The sequence below is a fragment of the Aphis gossypii genome, chromosome X (genome assembly GCF_020184175.1).
Source record: "Aphis gossypii isolate Hap1 chromosome X, ASM2018417v2, whole genome shotgun sequence".
In the NCBI taxonomy this organism is placed as follows: domain Eukaryota; kingdom Metazoa; phylum Arthropoda; class Insecta; order Hemiptera; family Aphididae; genus Aphis; species Aphis gossypii.
In genome coordinates this window covers 55,202,773-55,214,709 of record NC_065533.1, presented here as the reverse complement: position 1 = coordinate 55,214,709, position 11,937 = coordinate 55,202,773, and the positions used below count along the sequence as shown (strand labels likewise).

Genomic DNA, 11,937 nt, shown 5'->3' with positions numbered 1-11,937 from the left:
GTATGTTATAGCACTATTGAGTATTAAATAATATATTAGTAATAGTTTATTATTTTATTATAGTATATATAATATGGACACCGACTGTTTCAATGTACAGCAATTGGATACATTTTTAAAAATTTAAAAAATGTTTTTTAAAACATTACCGGGGTTAAAGAACCTCCGGTCACAAAAAGTGGTTTACCTCCAAAAGTATGGTGACCGCGCGCCGCCGCCGCCGCACAACGCCGTTATCAGTGGTAATCGGTATACAGCACAACAACACTACGGTATGACAGTGACCGAGCAATCGGCCGCCGCCGCCGCCGCCGCAATTCCATCGTTCGGCCGTGGCCCGAGATAATGTCATCGTTATCGCGTGGTGATGCATTGCCGCACTGTCTAGTCCAACCTGGGTTCCCGGCGCCCGTCCGCTCGTTGTCGAACGTTAAACTATTATAAATTGTTGCGATTTGCTATGACATCCGTCGTTTAACGTTCGTGATCATCTGTACCGAGACAAAAACACCACCAAAGTCCGTTGATGACGACAACGCCCGATCTTTCTACCTGCGTATTTTGCGTGTTTTCTTCGCCGCGCACGGTCCGACGTCCGCCGCCGTAGCCACCAGCTCCGTTTTCCGTCCGCGCCCTTGTTTTTGTTTGACGTAGATCGATAGAACGGTCTTCTCGAGCTCCCCGTCAAAACGATTCGGTACAATTGTTCGCGTCGTGTTTTGCGTTTTCTTTTGTTTTCTATTTTGTTTTCTTATCACGACCCTCGTTTTTCTGTGTTTGCTCCTATTCCTCATACCGTCGTAAACGTCAAATGATTTTTACTTCGTAGTTCGTACAGCCCGTCATTGTTTTTACTATTATTATTGTTCCATAATTGGCTCACTGACGGCCGAACATTACTTTTACAATGGAGAGTGCTGCTGTAACCACGAAAGGAGAAGACACTGCCCCCGTTGTCGCCGACGTTGCTGCCGACAACACCACTACAACTACCGATGTGTCAAATCCGACAACAGTGACTAATGAAATTGTTCCACCCATTAAATCAGACAAGGAAACGATTGCGGCGACCAATGATGTTGAACATGAGGCAGCGGTCAGTGACGTAGCTGATGTGTCAAAAGAAACTGTGATTACTACCGTTAATGCCACAAGTATCAATCTCAAAGTTGAAGAAGATCAGTTAAATACAGCCATGGCGTCTACAACAATATCGACTAACGAGGTTGATGAGATTAAACAGAAACAAGATGAAACGGTTTTGGACGAACAACAGAAACCTGTGACAAGTATAGTTGAAAAAGAAATCGTAATCAATGAAAACCCTAATTCAAATCTAGATATCTCTCTAACAAAATCGGAATATGATGAAATAGTTGACTCAACAATTGATAGTGGTGGATTTGAAGATGCTGTTGAGTATATTGTCGATGATGAAGAAAATAGTGTTGTAAAAAAACAGCCCCAAGATGTAATTCAACAGGAAAATGCTCCGGATAATGAGAGCTGTCCACAACAAGAAGTAGAGGAAGGTGATGGCGAAGATGACTCAAGTGAAGAAAATAAAGATGTGAGCATAACAATTTAAATTATTATTCCATAGGTATTTTATTTATTTGATTTAGCACAGCTGTAAATAGTATTTGTTGTGCATCTTCATATAATTATGTGTTCATCAAATGTTCTTTTCAAAAATATTTAAAAATTTAATGAATACCAACACTCTAAATTTATATCAATATTTTAAATCATTAAATTTGTATATAGAATGTACATAATTTTATACTTCATAAGCTATGGCTGTTTACCATTAATACCTACACAATAATAATATTATTTTTTACATTTCATCATAAAGAAAAGTGGGTAAGTTACCCATTTTTTTGGTTTCAGTGTAAACCTGTAATGCTGTACTTATTAGATTTTCAAACCTTCATTGTATAAATTATTAATTATAAAACTTGTAGTGTAAATTCATATAAATAAAGTTAAGCAAGTACATTAGGATTAAGTATCAAGTGATTTGCTATTATAGGTATGTTAAATTTGAATTTATATGTCATTGTACATGAAAAACATTTAAGTATATTTCATTATGTTTTTTGATGTAGCTCAAATAATCTAGGTACCTATATGTACAAATTATTTTATTATTGTTACTTATTTTTAGTCAATACAGCCTTATCATAGAATAGTGTGAATGAATTTATGGTATAAAAAATATATAATATCTGGTATTCTGGTTATTCTATTTCAGCCTTTAACGCCTGCAGAACCTGTAGTACCTGTGCCTGTCGATGACGACACTAATGATCCTCAATACATACCTAGACGTGGAAAATTCTATGAACATGATGACCGTATGGCTTACAGTACAACAAGTTCTGAAGGATCAGAATCAGATGATGGATACGAAGAAGATTCAGGAGATGATGATGGAGTTGTTTCTGAGTGAGTATTGGCAAAAAAATTTAATACTTAATAAGTATGGTATTAAATTTATATTATTTTATTTTTAATAATTATTAGTCGTCGCCGCATTAGAAGAAGACATACAGGCATTAAAAAACCAAAATCAGTGACTGAAGTTGATACCGCAGAAAACACTGCTTTAGCAGCTGGGGATGGAACATCATCTACTAAAAAAGTTTTAGCCATATCTAAGGTTGCTGCTGCAGCAAAAGATTCTGAAACTTCTGTAACTACTGATGGATTGGCAAAAAAACCTAGTGTAGGTTCTAGAAAATCTCGTGATTTAGATTCTTTGGATAGGTGGACACATGATTTATATGATGAAAATGAGCAAACACGTAAAAGCCGTGATGAGTTACTAGCCTCATATGGATATGACATAAGGGAGGAATCAGAAGCACCTCGAGCTCGGCGTCACCATAAATATGGGTAAGTTAATTAAAACTATTTATATATAGCTATTAATAATAATTACAATTGCTTTCATTTTAGACGAGCTGCCACTTCCAAATACACTCGTAATTGGCAGGATACAAAAGCTTACACTGCTACTGGTAGTGGACAGCAGTCTATGAAAGTAAAGCGTGGAGGTATGGCTCGACGTAGTATTGGTGGTCCAAATAAGAATACAAAAAAATCTACAAATAATGATTATACCTCTGAATTCCCTGCGTTGGATAATTCAAAGAAATCGGAGCCTAATTCTTCAACTATGTCTCCTGCAGTTGTAGAAGTCTCAGACCAGAATCATGAACAACAACCAAAAACTCCTTCTGTTCAGAATGAAGAAAAAAAGACTACTGTTGCAGCTGTAGAAACTGGCCAGGCTCGGCATCACACTTCGTCACCCCGAACATCAAAATATAATACAACTTCCCCTGCAAATCGAAATAATCGTCAGGATCAGCAAAATGGTGGGCCTTCTTCATCTTCATCAATTAATAGTAGAAATTATTTCAATCGATCTTCAACTGAGTCTCCAATTAACAAAGAAAAAAGTGCTCAAGTAAATCGAGACTCTCCTTCTATGGCACCTAATAACTATTTTTCGCGAAAATCACAACAAAACAGTAATAGTCATAATCAACATCAAAATTTTAAGCAGCAACACTTTAACAATGGTCAAGGTAGTCAAGGACATAACCAGCAACACCAACATTCTTCGCCTTTAGCATCTCGAGGCCGTAATTTCCATCAACATAATACTTCGCATCAATATAATCGTGATAGGTATTTTTCTAAGGGTTCTGTACCTCCATCTTCATCCAGTCCAAATCAACACAACTACGATCAGCAACATCAATCTATAGCACCTACAACTGCTGGCACAGGACGTACACAACATGGCGGTGGACATTATCAACACTACAATAATCGTCAATGTAAGTATTAAATTATTATTATGTTATCTTGTTATTAAGGTACTACTATAACTATGTGTGTCAAATATACTTATGCATAAATTCATTCATATAATGATTCATTAATTATGATTATATGATTCATTAATAATTGCTTGATTCAAACTTTCTTTTAAACTAATATATTATTTACTATAAGAGTATCAGTAGATATTTAAAAGCATAGAATTGTAGTAGTATATTATTAATTAATAGTTACTCAAAATACTTCCATTCTAGATGAAAATGAAAATCAACAAATTGAGCCACCTGCAGCACCAACACCGGTTGTACGTAGTTCCAAACGCTACTCAGTTCAAAGTCGCAGGGAGCTTCCTGACCCAGTACTAAACTTTGGCGGAATGTCTAAAACACCTCAGCCACAGCCTCCACCTTCTCAGCAACAAAACGGTTTAGTGATGCAAGACCAACAAATTCAACCTCAACAACAAATGCAACCTGCGCCTCAACAATTACAACAGCAACCACCGATCCAAATCCATCAACAACCACCACCAATGCAAATACAACAGTACCACCAACCCTTACAACCAATGCATCATGGCATGGTGCTTGATCACAATACTGGTATGATGGTTATGGCTGCTGCTGATCCATCCATGTACCATCATCAAATTTATGCTACGCCCCAGTATGCAACTGGAGTTGCACCAGGTCCAGCAGCTGGTAGTGCTGATGATCAAAATGCAGCAGCAGCTGCTGCTGCAGCTGCTCTTCAGATGCTTGCAGCTCAAGCAGCTGTTTATCAACCAGTACCAACAGGGGCAACAGGTGTAACATCGCCACCACCTGGAACACAATCTTTGCAACAACCAGTAAGTGTATCATTGACTTAAGTTTAAAATATTAAATGTTATATATTTTTGTGTACACTGTTTTTAATATTAAGACATTATATGAAATTTCTTCTCATAATTTCAAAGATTAAATTGTTATCATTCATAGAATTATTATTATTTTTTATTTTAGGAAACCTTCATGACTACTTACTATCAACCACAGCAACAGCCACAACAACAACCTCCCCCAAGACGCGTCAATCTGGCTATACCCATTGTGGCACCGCCTCCAGAACCTAATCAACAGCAAGGGAATTCAAAAACCAATTTATCTACTACACCGCCACCTACTACAGCTTCAACTAACTAGATTGATTATAACCAATTATAATTTAACAATTACTACACAATATTGAAACTTTTATGTTTTTGAAGTTTCTTAGTTTTATATAAGACATATTTGGTCAATACTTAATACCATTATTTTAGATAATGGTATTAACTGATTCTGTGTTTAGTTTTGTTTTTAATTATCTTTTAATATTATTCAATTATCATTATTTTATATTTCGTTCAAGAAACGAATCAAATTATTATTTTTTTTTTTATGATGCATGACCATAGTACTATACCGTATTAAATACTTTGGTATTTAATTCATCTTAATTTTATAATTGTATTTTTTATTAATACTATAATCGTCTCATTATCAACAATAAATTAAAATACCGATAAACTATTCAAGCTTATAATTTTTGTTTTGATAACATAATTGTATTTTTAAAAAAATAAAACTAATTACTACATTATTACAAATATTATTTTTATGTATTAAATAAATTTCATTTTTATTATCGAGTAATTATTAATTAATTGTAAGCTTTAATATTAAAGCTATTATGGAATTATGAAATATAATATAACAACATAAATATAACCATTACAATCAACAATTAGAAATGATAGTTAAGTAATGTTGAAAAATACTTAATTTGTAGTATGAAACTAGACAAAAGAACTAAATGATTTATTTTTATTTTTAACAGTACTAGTTAGTTAGTCCTATTATCAATCTTACTTCTTGGTTTTTTTTTTACTTTGTCATAATAGTTAAGATATTAAAACAAATCAATAGCTAATTATAAGATAACATATAATATTTTGTATTGTGTGATGACATTTAAACTATACTCTGCTCTCTTGTAACTCATAAGTTATATTATGTCAAAATGAGACAAACTATACAGACTGAATGATTAATTTTTATAATTATTAAATTGTATTGGTCCTGACATATCCAGTCTCTTAGCTTTTTGTGTATATAATATAATATGATATTTATTTTATATTTCATTACATTACTGGCTAACAGGCAACATTAAATAAAATTAAGTATTATTACCTATATAAAAGCATAAAATTTACAAAATAAGTGAAGTATGTTATAATATTTTTATTTTTTTTTTTTTTTTTTTTTTATTTTCACTAGACTTTATTGAAGTAAAACTAGAAATCTTGAATTATGTATTCTGCTTCCATGCATTTTATTCTTATATACACTTTAAAAATTCAAAGAGAAGTCTCATTCCGTACTTTGGAAATCCAATCATTAAATTAAAAGTTATAAATTTTTACACTTTTTTTCAGAATAATATTAATTAATTACTTTATCATTATTGTAATTTTTGGAAGTATTTAAATAATTTTAATGATATGAATAACTTTTTTTTTTTTAATTTAAAGTGTACTTATTTTACTTTGATAATATTCCGAATACTGGACCCCAAAAATATTTATATGTTTTATTCTGAATTTTTTTATTGATAACCAAAATATACAAATAAATTTGCATATGTATCTTTTAAGCAATTGCTTGTGTTAAGAGAGAAAGAGTAATATATTAAGATCCAAAAAAATTTAAGTGATTAATACAATAAGAATAATAATTAATAATAAAGATTGATTTATAGAACAAAAAATTAAAAATATACAATATGGAAATATTCGAATACAAGAAAGATAGAAATGTATATGTATATGTGTCTAAACATAACATAATTTAATCTAATAGCGAAGACCTCTAATTATTTATTATATTTTTAAGATTATTTTGAGTAGAGTAAACATTGTTTTACAATTTTACATAGATTTGGGCATATGACATGTGATTACGACAAACAGGTCCTAAATAATTAATGAAAAAGATTTTTCTAAAGATTTATGCGTGTATATAATTGGAATATGTTTTTCCACACACCTTTATATAATTTACTATTATCACATTTAATGACAAGACGCTTAGAAATAAATATAATTGAAATTTTTTATAGAGACATTTTAAAGGGAAACATTAAAACAACTATAATTTTTCCATGTAGATCATTGTGAGGAAGATTAATTCAAATGGATTCTTATGATGGAACTCTGGTTTACTTGAACTTTTTTTTAATACTCTCACCTCAATATTATACTAATAGCCCATACTGAATGATTATCTGGTATAAAATATATAATATGACACAAAATGTTTGATTATAATACGTATACTAAGCCCTTTATGGATTTATCTCATAAAATGTTTAAGTTATTACTCATAACTTTTTTAATAAATTGTATGAATAAAGATTTCATCACAAATCGTTATCAATTATAATATTGCAGAGTTCTAATGAGTCTGTTGGGTGTTTTTTTTTTTTTTATCTGTGTGATTAATATTCAATTAGATTAAGACTAATGTTATTAATAGAGATGGTCATTATTTATGACTCATATACATAGTTTTTTTTCTGTATTGAGTATTTAATTTCTATCACGTAGGTATTGGTAGGCATTATTAACACTGTTAATTTATGATGTCTCTAAAATACAATTTTATAAAGATGATTTCAGGCCGTTAGAGGTCCGTATATTTTTCATAGTTGTAGATTAATAAATAGAAGGTTAGTTCATAAGTTTAAAAATGTCCAATAATTCTATTAGTTTATTAGATTCTTTTCTAGGTAATCTAGAAAACACATTTTTTTGATTTCTAATTTAATGAGCTTCAAATTCAAGAATTACGGGGTTGTCTGTAAATCGATAATTAAAATTGTAGACTATAATTTTACGCAATAACATAACAAAAAAACATTGATGAAAAATTGCATACTTTTATGAATTGAATTATTATCACTATTTTCAATTTTGTATACCTATCTATTACAAAGGAGTTAATTTAAAATTACAATTTTTTCGATAAATTAGCATTTATTTGCACTTGTTAATTCAAATATTTTTTTTTACTTTAATTATACAGATTAATTTATATAGTGAGACCGCAGCTCACGAACGGAGAATATTTTTTGTCATGTTCGAACATAACTCAAAGCTCGGCTCAGGCGGAACGTGATAATGAGTCATGCTTTTATGTACATGCAGCTATTGCAGCGGCCGTTTATCGATTTATAAGACGTTATCACGTCAATTAAAATATTAATTTTTCTCACATAATCTCATAAAATAGTAGGTAATTAAATATACATTTTTTTGATAAAATTTAAAATGGACTATTGGCATTATCTAAAATAATCCTTAGTTCTCTTTAAGAATATTAAAATAATTGGTGAGTATAATTAATAAGCATTTGAAATATTTTAGAATTTAAGTGATTATGTACATGTATAAAGCTTTCTCAATGTAAATACTTAACATTTTATTAGGTTAATTACTAATCTATAGATGTACAAATTTCACACGTCATAATATATTGTAAATAGATATTCCAATTGTCTAATCCAACAGCTAAAAAATTTAATTTTCTTTGTTAATACCTTTTGTAAATCATAAATTAAACATTTTGACATAGTTGTAATTCAAATTTTCTTGAAAACGAGCATAATTTTTATATTTATATTATAAAACAAATAATATTCAAAAAGTATTTGAAATAATAATTTGTTTATTGTTCTTTCAACAAAAGAGTTTGTAAAAAAAAATATACACATTTTTATAAAAATTTGTTTATATTCAATTTACTGCTTAAAAATTTTAATTATCATAAACATTAACAAACATTTGTTATTACAATAAATTTCTTTTGTTCATTAAATATAATATAAAACGAAAAACATTTATAGTATACATATTAGAAAAATAATTTTACCAATAGCAATACAATATTATTTATAGCAGTTCTTATAATCAACTCTTACTTTTTATCAGTTACTGATCAAAACAGAACAATTTATCATATAGTTTTTGATGAATTCAACAGTTTGTATAAATAATTTCTCAAAATAATAATTTTTATTTTTTTCACAATTAACATGTTATTAATATTTAACAACGATATGTTTTGAATATGTAATATGTATTTTAAACCAGAAACAATATAATATGTATTTTTTTAAATTAGCTTCAACAATGAAAAAAAATTCTCATAAATATTTAATATTTAATTTTAAACCAACTCAGAACTAAGTTGAATGAAAAGAGAGCTTAACTATTCACAAAATCCAAGAGAGCTAAAAATATAAATAGTAAGACACCATCAGGTATAGTTCATTTTACATATAGCATTCAAAAATAAATAAATAAAAAACATTTTTGTTGATTTTCTATACAAGCTACTAATTAATCCAATCACATTACAATAAACCTAAAAATCAATGACTTTTAAAAGTAACAGTACTTATAATTTTTTTTGTTTTTTATTCAAGAACATTTTTATTAAAATATAATATTTCTAAATTATATAAACTATATATTTTATAGTATCAGTCTATTTAACTATAAAGGACAATTTTAATGAACAACTTATAGTTATCTTATATTTATATATTTAATAACAATTTGTATATAAAAATATTTATTTATGATAAAATATTTGACATTTGATTAACTACCTCGTTAAAAAAATTCAAATTCAGATAATCATAATAAATAATAATTTAAACTTAAAAAATAAAAATGCAACTGCTGAACAAGTTGAAGATCTTAATAAATTAATAGTTACACAAAAGCTAGGATTGTAATTTATTATTAACCAATATATTACTGCCTTTTGAAATATATTGAATTTTTACAAATTACATTTAAATTATGTTATTAAATTATACATGAAAATGAATTGTGAAATAGTCATTATAATTAATAAAAGAGGTAGTCGATTAAGTTATAATTGACCTTCTATTAATTGAAACATAATAAGTACTAATAGTGGTTTCCAATAAAGTAAAATAAATTGGATAAATAAAAAGGAAATATATGATACAAATTAAAATGTCAAAACTAAAATAAAATATCTTTCATTATAAAAAAAAAAAATAAAATAAAAATATGGACTGCATACAAGTGAAATATTATGTAAAAATCTTAGTAATTATTGTTAATATAACATTTAATTTGGTTGCTGTAAACTCAAACAATTTGATTTATTACTTTCTTTGACATCTGTAGGTATTACTGCAGGTGGTGAGATTGGAGTGAATTTTTCATGGAATTTTTTTTTAAATAGAGGAATTGGAGAATCCATACATGGTTTTGTTTCCAACAAGCTTAATAACCCTTGCTGCTGCTGCTGCTGTTCTTGTTGTTGTTGATTATCAAGAAAATCAATACTTGGGATTATACTACTTTTAAATTTGATTTTTGTAACTAATTTACGATCATAGTTTGCACTGAAAAACAAAAAAAATAAATATATGATCTGCAAAATAATAGATATATAATACCTAATAATCAATTTACAAAAATATACATTTGATAGTATAATTAATATACCACTTAGGTTCAGGTACTGTTATAACAGTATTTAAAATAGTTTGCTTCTGATTCAGGAGTTCACGTTTTTCTTCTTCAAGCTCATCACGCTTGCCTCGTAATTCTGATAAACGACCATTAATTTGTGCTAAAGATAGTTTATTTTCTTGTATTCTTAATTCTTCTTCGTGTCTCTTTTTTCTCAAAAGTTCAGCATCAGCTTCAGCTAAAGAACAAGAAAAAAACATATTATTATTATACCTATATTTTGTATTTCTAATATCCTAGTACCTAATGAAAATTAAAAATTTGATGGAAAAAAACCTAGTTCAATAGGTATAACTAGTAAAGTAATATAAGTGTGACTACACAAAAATATATTTGCTTTCGAGAATTTTAAACTATCGAACATCAAATGCCTGCAACTCATATTTTATCATACACGTTCGTGTTTGTAATTAATCAATCAGATCATATTATCGTGTGTGTGAAATTTGACGAGAGACTAATAAATAAATAGATTAATAAATCGAAAACGCACCTTGTTTGTCCTTCTCTCGGCGCGATAAGATGTGCGCGCGTAACGATTTCCACATTCTTTTATTTCGCATCTTGCAGGTATATCTGTTCGCGACGCTGATCGGATTTCCTTTGACCACAACTGAAGCGGAGTCGTCGAACGCCATTGTAGCGACGAATTACAGAACAAATGTTACCGTGCTCGAGTCTCGTGTTCCTCGGGCCGTCGACCGCTGAGAGGTATGGCGGCGAAAACGATAACACGATCGCTCCGACGAGTTCGCTCTCTTACACGGGACGACTAAAAACGTCGGCCGTTACGAGCCGAGAGCGGTTTGTCTTGGCACTGCAGTGACGGAGGCGGCGGCGGTGGTGTGTAAGCGTTGCGTTATGCATGTCACGGGACGTCGAAAAACGCCGACAAAATCCGAAGACGACGACGACGCGAGTCTGTGACGACGATCGGGCGCTGTGCCGTCGACCGCCGATCGGACAATCGCAATCGGTACCGACCGAGCAAACTCGTACGATCGATCGGTTTGGCGGGCGACGTGACGAAATATAATAAGTATCAAATTGTATTACCGCTCGCTCGTTTAAAAGCGTAAACCGTACGACGCGGTTCAGCGTCGCGACGTTTCAATTCGACAGCGGTCAGCGATCGGTAGCGGTGGCGGAGCGCTTGGTCGGCTGCCGATCGATCGGCGCAGCGTTCTCGCGATGGCGGCGACGGGCAAAACGGCACGGCGTCGGCTGTCGAAGTGCGGAGTCGTGAGTCGTTGCGGCGGTCGAAGCGTTCGAACGAGACGGGATTCGCGATTGGCGCGACTTGCCAGTGGCAAAGGGCAAAACGCGCGCGTTATCAACCGTCGTCGCGGAAATCGTTGTGTAGTTGTTACCGCACTGACGGTTTTATAATATGCTCTTTGGTAACAATGTTTTTATCACTCGACGGACGCGGTCGTCCGGCCGCAGGTATGCTCGATACGCGATAAAACAAAATGACG

The 11,937-nt window shown here is 31.0% G+C and overlaps 2 protein-coding genes across 2 annotated transcripts; one reads left to right on the top strand and one right to left on the bottom strand.

The window, feature by feature from the left end:
• Positions 1-295: 295 nt before the first annotated feature.
• Positions 296-5,488, top strand: LOC114127755 (uncharacterized protein DDB_G0283357). The gene is made up of 6 exons (XM_027992072.2): positions 296-1,570; positions 2,258-2,451; positions 2,530-2,901; positions 2,965-3,854; positions 4,113-4,708; positions 4,863-5,488. The coding sequence occupies exons 1-6, from the start codon at positions 908-910 to the stop codon at positions 5,040-5,042; spliced, it is 2,895 nt and encodes a 964-aa protein (XP_027847873.2). The 5' UTR covers positions 296-907; the 3' UTR covers positions 5,043-5,488.
• A 3,593-nt stretch (positions 5,489-9,081) lies between these two features.
• Positions 9,082-11,902, bottom strand: LOC126551966 (uncharacterized). Its single transcript, XM_050206383.1, has 3 exons — positions 10,953-11,902; positions 10,433-10,637; positions 9,082-10,329 (listed from the first exon to the last, which is right to left on the bottom strand). The coding sequence occupies exons 1-3, from the start codon at positions 11,095-11,097 to the stop codon at positions 10,050-10,052; spliced, it is 630 nt and encodes a 209-aa protein (XP_050062340.1). The 5' UTR covers positions 11,098-11,902; the 3' UTR covers positions 9,082-10,049.
• Positions 11,903-11,937: the final 35 nt, after the last annotated feature.